This window comes from Ranitomeya variabilis, chromosome 2 (assembly GCF_051348905.1).
Source record: "Ranitomeya variabilis isolate aRanVar5 chromosome 2, aRanVar5.hap1, whole genome shotgun sequence".
NCBI classification, from domain to species: Eukaryota; Metazoa; Chordata; class Amphibia; order Anura; family Dendrobatidae; genus Ranitomeya; species Ranitomeya variabilis.
The window spans coordinates 226,123,616-226,144,480 of NC_135233.1; the positions used below are offsets into that span (position 1 = coordinate 226,123,616).

At 41.3% G+C, this 20,865-nt stretch overlaps 1 protein-coding gene across 1 annotated transcript in view; it reads left to right on the top strand.

Annotated features, from left to right (window-relative positions):
• Positions 1 to 20,865, top strand: part of SLC6A8 (solute carrier family 6 member 8) — a 77,419-nt gene that overhangs the window by 11,762 nt on the left and 44,792 nt on the right. The window contains exons 3-4 of the mRNA XM_077283800.1: positions 8,215 to 8,476; positions 13,355 to 13,487. Of these exons, the coding sequence (XP_077139915.1) occupies positions 8,215 to 8,476; positions 13,355 to 13,487 (395 nt within the window). The remainder of the gene's footprint in view (positions 1 to 8,214; positions 8,477 to 13,354; positions 13,488 to 20,865) is intronic.

The window sequence follows — 20,865 nt, forward strand, 5'->3', positions numbered from 1 at the left end:
TTTCCGATGACCCTCTCAATAGATGAGTGAATGTACCATAGTAGAGGCACTATTATTGTCCCATGGAAAGAAAAATGCAGACGACGTTGGCAGTACTTCTTATTTTGTTAAGTTTGGCCAGAACTTTTTGGAGGATCTACTCTACAGGTCCTGCAACCAAGAGTGTGGGGCATTAACCCAACGATCATGTAAAGGAGATGGGAGCAAGCAACCAAGTCTTCCTGTCTCAAGAGGTTAGAACGTTTTAGCCTCTACCACCGCTGGAAGCAAGCCCCATGTTGCATGCCCCTTCGTAATATTATTCTATTTAGGAACCTGTGAGTCCGACAATTACATCAGATGTTTTTTTCCACCAGTGATTGACTTCAATAACATTTCATGACTTCTATTCATGAGTAACCCTTTCATACACTTGGTTTACCCCTACACATGTTTAATTCCCAGTATTTCTTTGCCCTGTATGAAGTGTCTCGTGACCCTACACTAATGTGCTTGAGCTCAGCAGAGCATTTCCAATTCGAGGAGGAATTGCATTTCCACCCCTTGTCTGACAAGGTTGTCCTGTACTGGCCCCGGGCGCTCCGCTGTTAATTGAATTCATGTAATGGCCTTTTCTCATTACCTGTACTATACTTCATAACCTGTGAAGAACGAACCTGGTGAGATAAATGTGTGATCGCTGGGGATCTGACCACTGAGAACACCACCGATCGTAAGAACAGGAGCTCCAAAGTCTCCTGTGTGAATGAAGTGTTAGTGAGCATGTACGATCAATGCTCGATTATCTGTCCATTACTATATGCAGGAAATGTGTCAGCAGAAAATTACCTATTGTTTAATTCAGATTTTGAACTCAGTTCCTCCTCCTGTACATTGACTGATAACACCTCTATATACAGTAGATAATACAGGATCCACCATTCACAATAGGTGATATCACAGCTCACCTCCTCCTCCTGTACAATGACTGCTAACACCTTTATTTACAGTAGATAACACAGGATCCACCATTCACAATAGGTGATGTCACAGCTCACCTCCTCCTCCTCCTCCTGTACAATGACTGATAACACCTCTATATACAGTAGATAACACAGGATCCACCATTCACAATAGGTGATGTCACAGCTCACCTCCTCCCCCTTCCTGTACAATGACTGATAACACCTCTATATACAGTAGATAACACAGGATCCACCATTCACAATAGGTGATGTCACAGCTCACTTCCTCCTCCTGTACAATGACTGATAATACCTCTATATACAGTAGATAGCACAGGATCCACCATTCACAATAGGTGATGTCACAGCTCACCTCCTCCTCCTGTACAATGACTGATAACACCTCTATATACAGTAGATAACACAGGATTCACCATTCACAATAGGTGATGTCACAGCTCACCTCCTCCTCCTGTACAATGACTGATAACACCTCTATATACAGTAGATAACACAAGATCCACCATTCGCAATAGGTGATGTCACAGCTCACCTCCTCCTCCTGTACAATGACTGATAACACCTCTATATACAGTAGATAACACAGGATCCACCATTCACAATAGGTGATGTCACAGCTCACCTCCTCCTCCTGTACAATGACAGATTACACCTCTATATACAGTAGATAGCACAGGATCCACTATTCACAATAGGTGATGTCACAGCTCACCTCCTCCTCCTGTACAATGACTGATAACACCTCTATATACAGTAGAGAACACAGGATCCACCATTCACAATAGGTGATGTCACAGCTCACCTCCTCCTGTACAATGACTGATAACACCTCTATATACAGTAGATAACACAGGATCCTCCATCCACGATAGGTGATGTCACAGCTCACCTCCTCCTCCTGTACAATGACTGATAACACCTCTATATACAGTAGATAACACAGGATCCACCATCCACAATAGGTGATGTCACAGCTCACCTCCTCCTCCTGTACAATGACTGATAACACCTCTATATACAGTAGATAACACAGGATCCACCATTCACAATAGGTGATGTCACAGCTCACCTCCTCCTGTACAATGACTGATAACACCTCTATATACAGTAGATAACACAGGATCCACCATCCACGATAGGTGATGTCACAGCTCACCTCCTCCTCCTGTACAATGACTGATAACACCTCTATATACAGTAGATAACACAGGATCCACCATTCACAATAGGTGATGTCACAGCTCACCTCCTCCTCCTGTACAATGACTGATAACACCTCTATATACAGTAGATAGCACAGGATCCACCATTCACAATAGGTGATGTCACAGCTCACCTCCTCCTCCTGTACAATGACTGATAACACCTCTATATATAGTAGGTAACACAGGATCCACCATTCACAATAGGTGATATCAAAGCTCACCTCCTCCTGTACAATGACTGATAACACCTCTATATACAGTAGATAACACAAGATCCACCATTCACAATAGGTGATGTCACAGCTCACCTCCTCCTGTACAATGACTGATAACACCTTTATATACAGTAGATAACACAAGATCCACCATTCACAATAGGTGATGTCACAGTTCACCTCCTCTCTTCATAGTGACCTGTTCTCAGATTAGGGCATGCTCAGATAACGCTTCTACACAAACTGCATCAATCTATTGCTTTGTATATCAATGTGAAGAACAGGATGTGGGTGTCTAATATTTGGCCTACAGGCGGCTTGAAAATTGCAAGATTTTTTTACGTAGACTGATATAAAAAAAATGAATGATTTGAAAAAAAAAACATTATAAAAAATACATTCAAGGAAACTGGTCAAGTTTAATAACTATTAACCTGCAGATACAGGGTTAATCTGCAGATTAAAAGTACTGATGCGCTGTCAGTCAAAGTGCCGGGGTGTGGTTACAGCTGCCGCTCACAATGCTGCCAGCCGGGCACCTTTCTAGTGCTAGCAGTCTGCAGATTAACCCCATATCTGTAGGTTACAGACAGATTCTCTTTATTTATGAAATTGTAAACAATAGATCATTTTCTGATGACACATTCCCAATAAGAGAGCAGTGGTCGCACATGCTCACTAATACGTTATTCACACAAGGATCTTAAGACCACCTGTTCTTTGGATTACTAGGGGTTTCAGCTGCTGGATCCCAACTATTACCAATTTATAATCTGTCATGTGAAAAGAAGGTGATAAAAGTTGTTTGTGAGACAACAACTTTAACAATCTATTGCTTAATTTTTTCTTTGTACCCTGGTGGGGTAAACAGGCTTGCCACTTGGCTTAGCCCAAAGTCCTTCAATGAAATGTGGATTAGTAATATGTAGGACAACACACACCACAATCATAAATTGACCTAATTTATTATAGTACACGTGGCAGCCATCCATGGTGATAACGAGCAGATAACGGCTGTGTGGCCTGAATCAGGATTTCTCAAAGTCAAAAAGGATATGACTGTCTTGGGTTGACCTTGACATAATGGTGTCATTGAACCTGACTTATTTGTGTAGGCAAAGATGAATAAAATTAGGCACACAATCATTTTTTTCAATTCCATATAAACAATTAGACATCCGGTAGGGGTTATTGAAGTATAAAACAGCTGCAGGCTTATGCTGGGAGAATGGTGTTGAGGAAACAGAACTGTGTTCATTTTTGTAGTTTATTAATACTATGCTGTGTGACCTCGTTGGTTTGTGTGCATCAGTTTCTCCATGTTATGTTGATAAATATATTGCTTGCCGTTTACACCAAATAATATCTGAACATTGATGATTCTGCTGAAAGTTGAAATCTGAACCAGGCGTAACCATGTGCCAGGAGGAAACAAAACTATTGCCAGTGCGTCCATACCATCCTCCAGACTTCAGGATGATATTGACTTCCTATGTAAGGACATACTGGAGCTAGGGTAGTCCTATGGAATATTTCCAGTGTTTTACTCCATAACAAATCAGCATTATCTCCTCCATCAGATATGAAGGAACTTTACTATAATTAGTACGGACCCAATGAACAGATTGTGTCCTTAGCTGCCCGAGCTGCGGTGATCAGCAGAATGCTTGGCCACTGCTCGTGAACTCATCCTCATGAGCATATGGCAAACTCTGAGCAAAAGGAGGAAAAAATAAATTCATGCAAACTAATTAATTCATGGACCATAAGTTATGGCAGGTAAAAGACTTGGTGAGTATCAATTGGCAAGATCTGGTCCAGCAGGCACGTCGACGATCTCTTGCTGCTAGATGGAATCTCTCTCCTACCTCGCAGCATTCGCGGCTCTTCTCTTGATTAACTGGCCTGGGGCAATGTCATTGTTGTGGTGTGACGCACATATGACCGCATCAGGCTAGTCACAGATGCAGTCAAGTAGGAGGCTTTTCTCAGAGCTCACATCCAGTGGCCAGACATTATGGACCTGGCTGCTGGACTGGGTCTTGCGTATCGATACTCACCAACTTTAGTAGATAGGTCATACGAACCTTTAACCCATCACTGTGTCAACTGTATAGAACTGCACAGTATGGTGAAAAAATGTAAAATAATAATGCCCAATTTCATGCTATAATATATCATAGAACTCATCAACAATGTCCGTAAGATCCTGTTAAAGCACTCTGGGCAAATCGACATGGGTTGACGCAAATGGGACTCCAAAGGTTAAAAGGTATATAATAATGTTTATGAACTTAATCTGAATTTCTTTTTTTTTCCAATAATTTTTTATTGAACTTTCAACATTTTTCAAAGGGTGGGAAGGGAAGGGGAAACGTGGGGAATAGGGAAGGAGGAAAGAGAGGATAAAGGAATAAGGAGGAAAAAAATAGGGATAGACAGGCAAACCATACATTTCAGAAATAAACATATTTAAGTGTAGCTTAATAATTCAGCACCTAAAATCAAAACAGGTACCGTATTAATAATCGTACAAAGATTATGAGATGCAAAATCTACATAAAGTACAGAGTATTATGAAATACAGGTCCTTCTCAAAAAATTAGCATATAGTGTTAAATTTCATTATTTACCATAATGTAATGATTACAATTAAACTTTCATATATTATAGATTCATTATCCACCAACTGAAATTTGTCAGGTCTTTTATTGTTTTAATACTGATGATTTTGGCATACAACTCCTGATAACACAAAAAACCTGTCTCAATAAATTAGCATATCAAGAAAAGGTTCTCTAAATGACCTATTACCCTAATCTTCTGAATCAACTAATTAACTCTAAACACATGCAAAAGATACCTGAGGCTTTTAAAAACTCCCTGCCTGGTTCATTACTCAAAACCCCCATCATGGGTAAGACTAGCGACCTGACAGATGTCAAGAAGGCCATCATTGACACCCTCAAGCAAGAGGGTAAGACCCAGAAAGAAATTTCTCAACAAATAGGCTGTTCCCAGAGTGCTGTATCAAGGCACCTCAATGGTAAGTCTGTTGGAAGGAAACAATGTGGCAGAAAACGCTGTACAACGAGAAGAGGTGACCGGAACCTGAGGAAGCAGTGGACTGAGTCTGGTGTGGAAACATCCAGAGCCACCGTGCACAGGCGTGTGCAGGAAATGGGCTACAGGTGCCGCATTCCCCAGGTAAAGCCACTTTTGAACCATAAACAGCGGCAGAAGCGCCTGACCTGGGCTACAGAGAAGCAGCACTGGACTGTTGCTAAGTGGTCCCAAGTACTTTTTTCTGATGAAAGCAAATTTTGCATGTCATTCGGAAATCAAGGTGCCAGAGTCTGGAGGAAGACTGGGGAGAAGGAAATGCCAAAATGCCTGAAGTCCAGTGTCAAGTACCCACAGTCAGTGATGGTGTGGGGTGCCATGTCAGCTGCTGGTGTTGGTCCACTGTGTTTCATCAAGGGCAGGGTCAATGCAGCTAGCTATCAGGAGATTTTGGAGCACTTCATGCTTCCATCGGCTGAAATGCTTTATGGAGATGAAGATTTCATTTTTCAGTACGACCTGGCACCTGCTCACAGTGCCAAAACCACTGGTAAATGGTTTACTGACCATGGTATTACTGTGCTCAATTGGCCTGCCAACTCTCCTGACCTGAACCCCATAGAGAATCTGTGGGATATTGTGAAGAGAAAGTTGAGAGACGCAAGACCCAACACTCTGGATGAGCTTAAGGCCGCTATTGAAGCATCCTGGGCCTCCATAACATCTCAGCAGTGTCACAGGCTGATTGCCTCCATGCCACGCCGCATTGAAGCAGTCATTTCTGCCAAAGGATTCCCGACCAAGTATTGAGTGCATAACTGAACATTATTATTTGATGTTTTTTTTGTTTGTTATTAAAAAACACTTTTATTTGATTGGCCGGGTGAAATATGCTAATTTATTGAGACAGGTTTTTTGGGTTATCAGGAGTTGTATGCCAAAATCATCAGTATTAAAACAATAAAAGACCTGACAAATTTCAGTTGGTGGATAATGAATCTATAATATATGAAAGTTTAATTGTAATCATTACATTATGGTAAATAATGAAATTTAACACTATATGCTAATTTTTTGAGAAGGACCTGTACATATATCGAGTAAACATGAGAGCCTGTCGCGTCTGGAAACACCTTAAGGTGATCTTAAGACTAGTTGGAGGGAAAAGTCCGGTTGTTTTAGTATTATAGCAAGTGGAATAAATATCCTTTCAAGTGGGATACATGTTTGATGAAAACAGAGAGGAGAGTCCAGGAGAGGCCGTAGAAGATGTTATTCCTGTTCTTTTCAGAAAGTCAATTCCTTCCTCCAGAGATGAGTGAACAATTTTGACGTGAATTTCACTTGCAGATTGGAAGTCTTAGTCCATTGGTAGATATCGAAGCGCGTAAGAGTTCCCTTGTGGTTTGAGAGAATGATTTCCGTTTTTGTAGGGTATCTCTAGACAAGTCCTTGAAAAAAGATAAAATGTTGTACGGAGAAGGAAGAAGTTTTGAGTCTCTTATCAACATAAGGAGATCGTTCTTTACCCCAATAGGATAAAAAGACACAATAACATCTCGAGCAATGTTAATAGAGAGAGAGATCGGCCTGCAAATTCTGAAAACCTTCTCAGTCAGGTTTTTTTTCTTTATTATTAGGTAGTAAGTAAAAAATCATTGTAGAAATATAGTCCTTTAGCCGAGAAGGCTGGACCGCCTCCGGAAGTCCCCTGATTTTTATGTTGTTTTTCCTTTAAAAATCTTCATAGTTAGCTATGCAGTTTCTAAAGGAGATGATGTCTTTTTTAATCTTCTCCAGAGAATCCGAGAGTATGGGTAGACTTTGAGAATCTGGATTTCTTTTATCCAAAATCTGATTTTAGGCTGGCTGGTTATTATCTGCACTAAATCAGCTATTAGAACTGCTTCATCTGTCATGCTGTAGTTGGCAAGCAGAGATCTACATGGTTGATAAATCTCATTGTGAGCATCATGTGTCTGTAGTTGGGACCCATGACCTTTCTTGTGGGCTCCTGTTTCTGCTATTTTATGGTCCAATCCTAACGTACAACGCTGTCTTATCTCTGAGCGTGTCCCTTCTTCAGAGGACTTCCACGCTAGAAGGTCAAAATATCATCACAAGGCTAGGCAGAGATGAAACCCCTAAAACAAAAAATAACTTGAGCTTCCTGGGCATAATAATGGGGCATCCCAATTATGTGTTATGTGGTAGATGGGCATCTGGGTCTACTCAAACACCAAGCTCAAGGGCATCTGCTAAGTAGGACGCTTCTTCTGAAGTCAACCCCTGTTCAAATACCCTATATGGGTATATTTGTGGAATAGAGGATGGGTCCACCTCTCAAGACCACTATAGTAGCTGTTTATCAGGAATGCCAGGGACACGACCAGGGGCGATCAGCTGATTTGTTTCAGAAACCCGCAATTTAAAAAGGTATGTCATGATGAGACAACTCCATAATTCAATATTCTATAGCAACTTTTTTCATTATAACAGAAGTATATCGAGAACCAAGTCACTTCTAGATACTGATGCTTCGTAAAGCTTGGGGTAAATTCTGATCCACCCTTTCGAAAACCTGGTCCATCTGTTCACGCCAGGCCAAATTTATCATCAGGTTCTCAGGAGAAATCAATTTGTGGTGACCACATTCAAGGGAGTACCTACTTTGCCAAGACCACATGAGGATGCATGGACCATGACTGGTTTTGTTTTGAAGACTGGTTTTGACTTTCCTCTTACTACTTTGTTTCTTCTCTACAGGAATCGGATTTGCGTCTGTGGTCATCGTCTTTTTCTGCAACACATATTACATCATGATCTTGACTTGGGGGGTTTACTACCTGGTGAAGTCCTTCACTTCAGTCCTGCCTTGGTCGCATTGCAACAACACATGGAATTCCCCAGAATGCGTCGAGATCTTCAGACATGATGACTGTAGCAATGGTACTGTCAACACAACCTTTGGGAACCTGACCTGTGATGAGTTATCGGACAGTGTATCTCCAATTACCGAATTTTGGGAGTAAGTGATATTTTTATCAGTTGATATAATATGAACTTTGTGAAAAAAAATAGAGTTTAGGATATCCTAAACATACATGGAGAACAGCCATTTTGAGAGTATTGTGAAAGTTAAAACTACCCATTACGAAGGGTTTATTTTGAGTACTTTTACATTAGCAATGTATAGCAGTATTATATAGGCACTGTATGACGCTATTATTTATTTATGGATGTTGTATTGCATCTTTCAGCTCACAAAATGGTTGCGTCCTGTGTGTGAATAATTTTGGACGTAAATTAATTAAAGGAACACTTCAGTCAAAAACTGGGGAAGCTTAGTGCAGAAATTAAGGAGGCGTAGCATGACTCGAGAGATGGCATGACTCAAACGACCTAAAGAACACCAAAGATGAAAGTTATGCACCTCCACCATTCTGGTTTTGCATCAGAGTCCATTTTTGAATGGAGTCTTCCTTTAATTAAGGCATTATTTTGAGAGAAGGTGAAAGCATTAGGTTACCCAAATCCAGTTTATCATTTAAGACAGTATTGAGAACTCTTTAAGTAAACATGATGTCCCCATCATATGGTCAAGCCACTTAGAGTATTGGGTTTTGAAATGAATCATTTCAGCTTTTACTTACTTTACCTATTCAAAATGTATGTAAAGGCCACCCATTATGGGAGAAGGAATTATTTTCATGGTGAACCACTTTTGGATAACCTATTATCAGGTCACTGAATCTCTCACATGGACAATATATGGTAGAATGATTGACCACAATGAAGTGGGAACATCTGGTCTACTGTTGATAGCTAATAATTATTGGACCCTCCCTGGTACAATGAGATCAAGCCACTGGCCAAGCACCATCCACCCTGCAAGTGTTACTTAATCACTCTGCTGCAATGTGGGTCTTGAGAATCTCAGCAGCAAAGAGGTTAATATGCGAGTAGATTGGTGGTTCGCGTGAAAATGGAGAGGTGCCAGGGAATGCGGGGGCACAGTGGGAGGAGTTTGCAGCATGTTTTGAGGCATATAACAAGTGCCGTGATATTTATTCTAGGCACCAATGACTATATTATAAATATGGGAATAGTAATGCCATGGAGATAGCATGTTCTTCCATCAGCTCCCCAGGTCAGGCTTGGGCAACTCTGGTTTTCCTTTTGTTGTCATGCTATATGTACCAGTAAGCATTTCCAGCCAGAAGAAACCTTTCAGTTCATGAAGTCTCCATATATCTTGCTACACCATTCAATGAGGTCTAGTCTACTGTAGTAGTGAAGTAAAAAAAAATGTGTGAGCTGGGCGTAACTTTTTTTCAATCAAAGGTAGAAGACACACCCGGGCCCAAAGTCCACTGTCCTGTTTGAGAAGATTCCAGAAAATAGCATATTATAGATGGGAGGCCTTAAGATTTTGAAGGCTCTGCACATTGTTGATAGGAGTGCCTTCAAGACTTTGAAGGCCTGGCACATTGTTTTGGGGGGTCCTTAAGGCCTAGCACATTGTAGATGGGGAACCTTCAAGATTTTTTAAGGCCCTGCTGGTAGTTGTGGGGCTTCAAGGTTTTGAAAGCCAGGCACATTTAGATGAGGGACATTCAAGATTTTGAAAGCCTGGCACATTATAGAGGGGTACCTTCAAAATTTTGAAGGCCAGGCACATTGTAGATGTTGGCTTTCAGGATTTTGAAAGCCCAGCATATTGTTTTTTTGGTGGGGCCCTTGTGTTTTTGAAAGCCTTGTACATTGTAGATGTGGGACTTTCAAGATTTTAATGGCCAGGCACATTGTAGATGGGGGTCCTTCATGATTTTAAAGGCCAAGCACATTGTACATGAGGAGTCCTTCAAGATTTTGAAGGTCTCCTGACTTACCTCAATTACTTATAGCCTTGAGTTGAAAGGTTGAGTTGGCTTATCACATACCTCCAAAGGTTTTTGCCCTTTTCTTTAAAATTGGAACCAGAAACATTAATGGAGCTTTCTCTAGGGCAAAGTACCAAACTACCTTCATTTTACATGGTGCCTATTAGTGATGAGCGAGTATACTCGTTGCTCGGGTTTTCCCAATCACGCTCGGGTGGTCTCAGAGTATTTGTGACTGCTCGGAGATTTAGTTTTTGTTGACATAGCTGCATGATTTACAGCTATTAGCCAGCCTGAATACATGTGGGGATTGCCTGGTTGCTAGGGAATCCCCACATGTAATCAAGCTGTCTAGAAGCCGCACATCATGCAGATGCGGATAGGAAAACTAATCTCCGAGCAGTCACAAATACTCGGAGACCACCCGAGCGTGATTGGGAAAACCCGAGCAACGAGTATACTCGCTCATCATTAGTGCCTATGTATGTACACAGAACGCTATAATAAAACTAGTTACAAATTTGAAGAGGACTTGAGGTTCATCCAAGGTCTTTTCGTACATGTAGAATTGATAATATGTTTTCCTCCTCCGAAGACAGACCACTGGTTCACAGATGCAAATATAGAATCCCCAATTTATCAAGCTATTTTTTCTATTACCCTATATTAGGCCTTGCTGAGAAGACGTCTGGTACTGCCAGTCCCCAAAGTTCTCTCGAATAAGGATGAATTTGTGTTTGGCCCTAAATAATACCGCCTACAGTGCGATATATAAAGGTTTTGTGGCTCCTGTTGGGCAGCATGATATAATTTTGTACAAATGCTCCAAGGTCATGTAAGGTCTTGACTGTTGGTTCCAAACCCTCATGCTAAATCTATTAATCAATAGGACTTCTGTTGTGGCGAAACAAGGAGTCTTCTGGGCTGGTAGGACATGCTTATACTATTAGTACCGGTACAACTGGAAAGTGTCCAATTGCCTAAGCCTGATGTAAAATGTAGAATTAATGTCAATAAAATGTCAATGTCCAATTCTCTAATTTTTTTTTTTCTTTTTTACTATTTTTGAATTGTTAGTGTTTTTGGGAACATCGTCAGTATAATTGTAGTTTCCCAATGTCATGTAGTACTTCACTTCCTGTACTTTTGTACGTTTTCTTGCTATGATGTTTTTTTGCAGTGCTGCGAGCGAGTGGTGATAGGGGAAGTGTGCCCATGCACTGCGCCCCAGCAAACCCAGGACAGGAGCGGATCAAATGGCCTCTCGCTGGCAGCTGCAGGGTGGGATGGTCTTGTTAGCATGAGTCTGAAACATGTGAGCTTGAAAACAGCCTATCCCATTTTTGATTATTATTATTTACTCTGTGTACCTCCTCCCCCTTTTCTTGACATGCGGTTTCTTAGTGATGTTCGAAGGCAATTTTCGGAAACCCAACCGATTCTATAAAAATTAACTCCAGCGTAAAATATATTTAAAAAAAAAAAAATAATAATAACAATAAAGAGGATCCTCAACTCCTCCTCCGACCAATTAACAAATCCTACAAGATTATATAATATGAAATAAAATAAAAAAAAATTGTAAAATTATTCTAACACCCCAAAATACACAATTAAAATGTACGTGAATTCCAATTAGTGTATAAGATTAACACCCAAGTCTACTAATTGTCTAGAGTCCCAAGAAAAGATGAAAAAAATGACATATCAAAAGAAATACCGTAAATGTAAAAAAAAGCAGAAATCAATAACAAGTCATAAAAAAGGAATATAAAATGTTGCACTATTTTAACATAGAAATTAAGACATTTTACTGGAAATTATTTCCCAGAGGGAATAACGGGGACAATGGATATAATCCTTTGATTAGTGTTAAAGGCCAATATAAGAAACATTTTTCTAATTCTGTAAAGATTTAATTTTGGCTATAGTACTTTATTTTGCAAAGTCGATCTCCTTGATTCCCCAGGATCCCCATGTCCTTGGCACTAAATATATGGATCATTCACAGAGCCATTGTATGTCTGTGTATATGCAGAAGGAGAAATGTCACTGACTACGGTTCTAATGGATCCTATCCCACCAAAAATGACCATACCTAAATGTGGGTTATGAATGGAGTCAGGCTTAAAACGAAATGGCTAGTGCTGCAGAGATGGCATCAGTGGGATGAATGATGCGTACACAATAAATCACCGAGGCGCACAATGTCTTGGCGCCGGAAGGACTTTTGCCATCTGTCCTTTCATCATTTTATTTTCATAGGCCCAAGATGAGTTGGCATCTACTGTTATTTACAAATCATTATGCCAATTTCCGATCCGGCTTATTAATGGACATTACAAATATATTGGTTAAGACTTTTTTGTTTCCAGAAACAGCGCCACTCCTTATTGTAGGCCGTGTCTGGTACTGCAACTAAGCCCCATTTATTTCAACCTGCAATTTTAGATGACACTCACAGCCAGGACCGGCGCTGTTTTTTTGGGAAATTAAAAAAAATGTACTGAAACTTTGAACCTATATTTAGGACACGTTTATAGCAATAGTCACAATATTTATTTTTTTAAGGATTTATAGGACACTATAGTGTCGATAAATATGACCTTCGTGATAACTTTGGTAAAGAAAGGGACCACAACACTTTATAGAGCGCCTAATCAAAGACTTTTAGGAACGGAAATCTCTGAGCAGTGCCAAAGGGGCTTGAGTTCCCTTTGGTTTGGGATATCCATCACCTACTGATCATTTGATCACTTTAACTAGACTTCTCCTTTAAATAAGACTACTTGCCCCCTTTGGAACTGGACACCCCTTTCAAATGCCCCCTAGGCCCACATTTTCTAGCCTTTCTGTTTGACCCTATTTCCTGTCTGTCCCGTCTCCTTCTTTTCCACCTCACACGTCCTACTTGAGCCATCACCAAGAGTCCATTAAGGACTAACATATAAATGTGTAGCTACTGCCCCCTATCTTTGAAAAAAAGAAAGAAAAATGGACGCTCACTGCAATCATTCTTCCAGGAACAAAGTACTGAGACTTTCCAGTGGTCTGGATGATGTGGGCTCGATAAACTGGGAGCTCCTCCTGTGTCTGATCGCCTGTTGGACTCTCGTCTACTTCTGCGTCTGGAAGGGAGTAAAGTCTACTGGAAAGGTAAGAGTTCGGCCCTCAAACCAAGAGATCAGACTTTTTTTTTATTATTAAGCCCACCCCTGAGCAACCAATAAGAAGCCAGATTTCATTTCCCTGGCACAGGGACAGACAAGAAGGTGGGGGCTGAGCTATTGAAATGAGCCATCAGCCAGCCCCCTTCTGAAGAAGTGCTGACACACAAAACTTATGTGAAGTGAAGCTGCTGAAAGGATAGTTGAACATTAAAGCACTTGTTATAATAGAAGCACATTAGCAAGTTGTTCAACTTTACGCACATTTAAACATCATTTTCTTTTAATTGTGTAATTTTTTTTACTTGGCTTTAAAACCGCTGTTTTCCTGAACTTGGAGATGTTTTTTCTTTTGTTCCTACGCCTCTCCTTTCCTGAGATACGGCCATCTCTTGTTAGTATATTAATCTAATATTTTTCGCCAAGTGGGTGTGTGTATTCTTGAGGACCATGCCCACTTGGCTAACAAAAGTAGATTTGTATGCAGGGAATAGATGGCCATATCTCAGGAATGGAGAGGCACAGGGATAAAAGAAAAACATTGCCGGATTCAGGAGAACAGCGGCGTTTACTCCAGATGAAAAAGATCTATATTTATGTAAAGTGACAGGTCCTCTTTAGCTGTACAAACTCATTAAATACTGTGACTTTTTGAGCAGAACTAACGTTTTTAAAGCACTAAGTATTGTCGGTAACTATTTCTCCATGTGTCTGTGCCCATTCCATGCCCAGTTTATAGCTGCCAGAAAGGATTATATGCCATAGTAACCTTTACAACGATAAGTTCTCTTAGCTGCAATGATTCTCAGTCTGTAACTTTCCACATGCCACAAACAAGCAGGGGTGGGCTAGGCGAGCATGCAGACGTCTCAAACAAGACAGTGATTGAGGTATAGTACTGGCAGAGACAAGTCTGTGTATCTGACGCTGCTGCTCATCCAGATCTCGCTTAAGATAGAAAAAAAAAATACAAAAAACTTATTTCACGTCGCCAAAGTGTGCACACAAACCGCACACAGCTCTGATTTATGGGACTTCTCGCACTGTCGGCGCTATTTTTGTTCTGTTTATTACGGCACAACGCTCAATTGCAAAATTGAATAGCAAGTTTTAAAACAGGACGACTTGCCGGCTCTGAGATTCCTGTTCCAGTCAATACTGTTGGCACCGTACCACGCTGGCACTTGCTTATGCCAGGCTGTTCACACAAACATATACTGTGCGGTGCTGAAGAATTAACCCATAACTGATATCAGAAAATAACGCTCAGCCCACTGGTAGAACCGGACGAGAGTGATAAACCGGCTATATAAAAGCCTTTTTCTTAGGCGTTTTGCCGTGAATTGTTTTCCATAATTGACGTCATTGTAAATCCTGGAAGGCGGTACATGATGGAGGTCTTTCCAGCAGGTGGAGAGCTTTCAACGAACTGTCTGTCGGTTCATGGACCGTGCTGAATGTGAAAAGACAGCAAATGGAAATTTCCACTCCCTGATTTACTGTCTATGACTGGAACTACAGTTCTGTCATCATCTGTATTATGTAGGTGTGAGACATCGGTTGGAAAATTGATGCTTTGGGGGCCTAGGTGATAAAGGTCCAGCCACAACCATGAGACGTTTATAATGCTGATGTCTTCTTATCTGACAAACAGACCATTTGGTTTTCCGAAGCTCAGTGGCCTGGGTGACTGCTATCCAGACCCATCTAAAACCACGCCCATGAGTAAAATAATGAGATATGTTTAAAGGGGTGATTGAAGCTATTCGATATTTGCAGGACAATCAACAGCAAGAAAGAACAGAGACACTTCCAGTCTTCTATGGTCCTTCTCCTCCAGACTCCTCCTTATCCTCAAGACTTCTCCATCCTCCTCACTCAATTCCAGACACCTCAGTCCTCCTTTAACTGCAGACCCCTCTGTCGTCCTTGTTCAGGTCCCTATGATCTCCTCCTCCTCCTCCAGATCCCTATATTGTCTCCCACCTCCTCCTCCATTACCGCTACATTTTTTTCCTCCTCATTTTCTAGATCCCTACTTCCTCCTCCTCCAGACCTCTAGTTTTTTCTCCTCCAGACTACTATATCTTCTTCCTCCTCCAGACCCTTATGTCCTCCTCTTCTTCTAGACCCATACGTTCTCCTCCTCCTCCAGACCCCTATGCTGGAGGATTAAGTTCCCTAAAAACAAAAGGGTCAACCACTAAAGTTCCAACAGTCCGATCCTTCTCTCCTCTAACATTGTCTGTTGGGGAGAGTAATGAGACCACTCTATACATCAGATGGTCAACCAGTCGTGAAAAAATTAGTGTGTGCTGATTGACTTTTATCTAAAGATTTGTTGGAGCCTTTAGTAGATCTCTGTGCATGGTGCAAACAGGTGTTCATCACAAATGTGACAAACTGAATGCTGATTTCAGAGATTACCGTATTAAAAATGGGTCCAGTCACTACCACAAATTGTGGACCTGATTGCCTCCTTCTGTTCACTTTGGTGCCGGAGATGCCTTTACATTGAATTCATTATTCTGGTCCATAAAAGAACAAAGTACTGAACTTCACATTTCCCCCCCATCCCGGGGACCATCAGTCCGCATGGAAAATTAGCCATGCACTGGCACTGTAGTAGGCTTGTGGTGCACACAGATGATGATATTAGCCAACATTTGGAACAGTCTAAGGCTACGTTCACACTAGCGTTGTGCGCCGCTGCGTCGGCGACGCAACGCACAACGCACGCAAAAACGCGGCAAAACGCACGCAAAAACGCTGCGTTTTGCGACGCATGCGTCGGTTTTTGCCGAAAATCGGACGCAAGAAAAATGCAACTTGTTGCGTTTTCTTGGTCCGACGCTTGCGGCAAAAAAGACGCATGTGTGGCACAACGCAACAAAAAAAAACGCATGCGTCCCCCATGTTAAGTATAGGGGGCGCATGACGCATGCGTCGCCGCTGCGTCGCCGACGCAAATCCGACGCACATTAGCTTAACGCTAATGTGAACGTAGCCTAATAGATAACCAACCACTTTCCATAAGATGTGGAAGCATCTGTCACCATGAGCCATTCTTTTTATGCTCCATAAACATTTGACTGAATGTTTTTATTCTCTACGAGCAAAAAGTAGGATTTTCTAATGAAATTCAATAAAAACCACTTCCATTGGTCTACAATATCGTACTTGTATGGCTGTATCGAGAAAATCCAAAGCAAGAAGATATTCTCATGCTTAACCCTTATCACTATCTGGACACTTGTCTATGCTCTACCACAATAGTCTTCAACCAATGGTTCTTCAGCTCTTGAATTACTACAACTCCCAGCAGGCTGAGAGTTGCAATTTCCAAACAGCTGTATAATCACAAGTTGGAGAGTTACTCTAATGTGTATGGCCAGCCGTACATATGAGAGACCACTTGGAGAGTCACTGGTTGGAGACAGCAATTATGCTGTATGGTTGGTGAAGATCTTTATGGTTAATATTAATTTATATTATTTTACAGTGGGAAATGCATTGATTCAGTGGTCCACTATATATACACTCAAAACTCACTTCTCTTTCTTCCCTGTAGTCCTCTTCACCCACTTGGATGGTCATGGACAACATCTTTGGCACTTAAACCAGTGTCAAGACATTGTCTACAAAAGCACAGAAGTGAAGAGGACTTCACTGTGCAGAAATTAGGAGAGGCATCTGTAGAGTCTGATCTGGAGTCGATATTCTTTTAGAAGGTCTAAGCTCTGTATTTATTAAAGGGGTCTAATTTGGGTCTGTATTTAGAGAGTGTGATATAGATCGCTTCTGAGAATCTCCCTGATGTCAATTTCCCTTTAAGTGAGTGAAGGAGGTAGACCGTCCTGAATTGCTTGGCAACCATCTAACAATGAGGAGGAATGAATGAGACCGTAAAGAAGAAGAATGCACTTGCCCTTGAATTATCATTGTCGGCCTCTCCTTATCCAGTCATCCGTCCCTTCTCTCCCGGGGAGACTTTGGTGGTTGCACAGAGCATGTCCTGGGACCAAGTACATACACAGCAGGTGGCCAGAAGAGAGATTCCAGCATAAGTCTTTAGCTTAATCCAAAGATCTTGCAATTGAGCTAAAGAATAGTTGAGACTGACCGAGATTTCTGCAGTAGTAGAGGAAGCAAATGCGTACACAGATCTGTAGTGGAAAATTCCTTCCATCGAGAAAGGGGCACTAAAGCTACACAATGGCACAGACAAAGTATAATAAATCGCTTGAGAATATAGATTACTGTAGGTGGGTTGGACTAGTTTATGTGTAGTGGGTCTCCTCCTGTACACAAGCCAGAAGTTTAACTTTAGGGGTGACAAGGTAGCAGTCTTAGTAAGTCTTAGGGTCAACAACTTAGACCATGTCCCTCTAGATTGCCCCAAAAAATTGACAGGCCTTGTGTCAAGTAAGAGCCAGTTTAAGATGGGGGGGTATCTTTTGCTTCAAATTATAGTAGGCATAGCTCATTAATGACTCAGAACAAAGGCCCACGTTCTAAGATGGGTCATCTTTAGAGCAATACCATCCTTATTTCCACAGCACCATTACCTATGCTAAGGTTTACATCACCCAAGGCTGGAAGAGCTAGTGTCCACCAAAGAACTCCATTAATTATGTGCTATTGTAACAACTTCAGGAGTTTTGGTTAATTAATTTATATAGTTTGCCACTCTTATCTCAACATTCTGACCCACGAGTCCAACAGGAACCTTAAACTTGCCAATAGTTCATAGATACTCTTAAAAGGGTTGCCCAGTTTGGACAACTCATACTTATTAGACGGGTCCCTTAATAATAAGATTGTCGCAAAGTGTCCATCAGCTTGGACCTTTAGTGATCATCTGTAATCTTTGGTGGAACCAGGCAATGAGTTGGGTTTATGAGAATGGGTTTTCTTCAAACCCTTTGTTGCATGTCATTTTATTCTTAACAGTAACATTTGTTCAGGATAATTATCTTAATAATTTCAAGACAATTCATGACCTTTATCTTCTATGTATGGTACTTATCCTGCCAGGAAACCTTCACATTTTTGAGTTGTGTGGGATCAGCTGAGTGAATTAGGTTTTGGATTATGACATGTAAATGATGAATTTGTGAATGAACTTGATGACTAGCCAGGAATGACTAATCAAATGAACTAAATGTTGCCATCCTTTAATTATTCTTTAGCATAGTTTTCAAAGACTCTTTTGGTGACCGTACAAGAATGCTTTTTCAGTGCCTACGATGCCAACTGGTGGCTGGCCAGTAAAGCCAGTCATATGATTGAGACTCTAAGGTGTGAGGAATTGGCCAGAAATGTTTGAGAAGATATGGAGGAGCAAGAAACAACCAGGCTTTTCTGTCCTGGTTAGCAAGGCACAGTACCAAGATGGGAGGCACATTTTGAACTTTGGTATTGGTCCTTTTCCTTTCTTTGTATTTCACTGTATTTCACAAGTAGGATCCTGCAATGTGGTCACAATTGTCCTTGTAGTGAACAAAAACAGACAATTGATTGATATCTCCTAACTAAGGTAATTTACCAACAGCCAAATGATACCCTTCCAATGGACAATGTGTCTAGCATTCGCTCCCAAAGATAGCATAAATCTAGATTAGACAGAAGATGTGAAGAACAATGACTTTATCTTCTGTAGGCATCATGGCTTCTCCTCTGAAGGTTCCTAATTATGGAAAACAGTTACAAGTAGGTAAAGTCTAGATCAAATGTGATTGTTCTTTAGACTCTTTGATACTGACACTCAAGGAGTATCTTCTGACCTGAGAGAAGATCCCGTAATGTATTATTCTTGGCCATTCACTCATGGTCTCCTAAGGACATCTCAATTGCTAATGAGTGTCTCATTTTCAATTAAATTCTTATAAGCCAGACCGGTTACAGTACATGTATAGTCAACTCACGTTTTCCTACTTAAATATATTTGTAGCTCTTTGAGCTTTTTTTCCTATGCTACTTAAGGTACCGTCACATTAAGCGACGCTGCAGCGATATAGACAACAATGCCGATCGATGCAGCGTCGCTGTTTCGTCGTTGTGTGGTCGCTGGAGAGCTGTCACACAGTCAGCTCTCCAGCGACCAACGATGCCGAAGTCCCCGGGTAACCAGGGTAAACATCGAGTTACTAAACGCAGGGCCGCGCTTAGTAACCCGATGTTTACCCTGGTTACCAGTGTAAATGTTAAAAAAAACAAACACTACATACTTACATTCCGGTGTCTGTCGGGTCTCCCGGCGTCCGCTTCCCTGCACTGTGTAAGCGCCGCTGTGCTTTGCTTTATGGCCGGCACTGACACAGTCAGTGCAGGAAGCTCTGAGCAGCAGCGCGGACGCCGGGGGACATGACAGACATCAGAAGGTGAGTATGTACTGTTTTTTTTTTTACTTTTACAATGGTAACCAGGGTAAATATCGGGTTACTAATCGCGGCCCTGCGCTTAGTAACCCGATATTTACCCTGGTTACCATTGTAAAACATTGCTGGCATCGTTGCTTTTGCTGTCAAACACAACGATACACGCCGATCTGACGACCAAATAAAGTTCTGGACTTCTAGCTCCGACCAGCGATATCACAGCGGGATCCAGATCGCTGCTGCGTGTCAAACACAACGATATCGCTATCCAGGACGCTGCAACGTCACGGATTGCTATCGTTATCGTTGTTAAGTTGTTCAGTGTGAAGGTACCTTTAGAGAATTTTCAGTAGAAAATAGCTTAAAGGAGACCCTTTACTGGATTGTTTTAATGGAAACTGAATATCTCCTCCAATTGCAGCTGTTCCATTGATTCTGAAACAATTTTTTTTTCTGTGCCCCTCTGTTCCAGATTTATGCCTTTCAGTAATAAGGATGCAGATTTTCCATTTAACCAACTGGGAATATATCACAGAAATTCTATGTGGGCGTGGCTGTGTTTTGATTGGCCAGAATCATAGAGGAGAAAAAGTAAACGCTCATAGAGCAATTCTATGACACAAGTCCAGTTGATTGAAGGGAAAAAATTGTATCTTTATTATCATGGGCCATAACTTTGGAATTGAGGGGCACAGGAGAAAAAGAAAAACTGTTCCAGACTCAGTAGAGCAGTGGCAACCTGAGGAGGCATTTAGTTTAAATAAAAAAAATCCAGCCTCATTTAAGGAGAATATGTCACTTTAGTAGCTGCCACTGACTGATAATCCTTCCATACACATGTATGCTCTACTCAGCCAAGCCTACTTTTGCTCTGAACGAGATATAGGGGACGTAATGGTGTACCCTAGAAAGCTACATATCTCTGGTGGCGTGATGGTTTATCTCTCCAAGAACAAAGGGATATGGTGTTGTGTTTCTGGAGCGCCC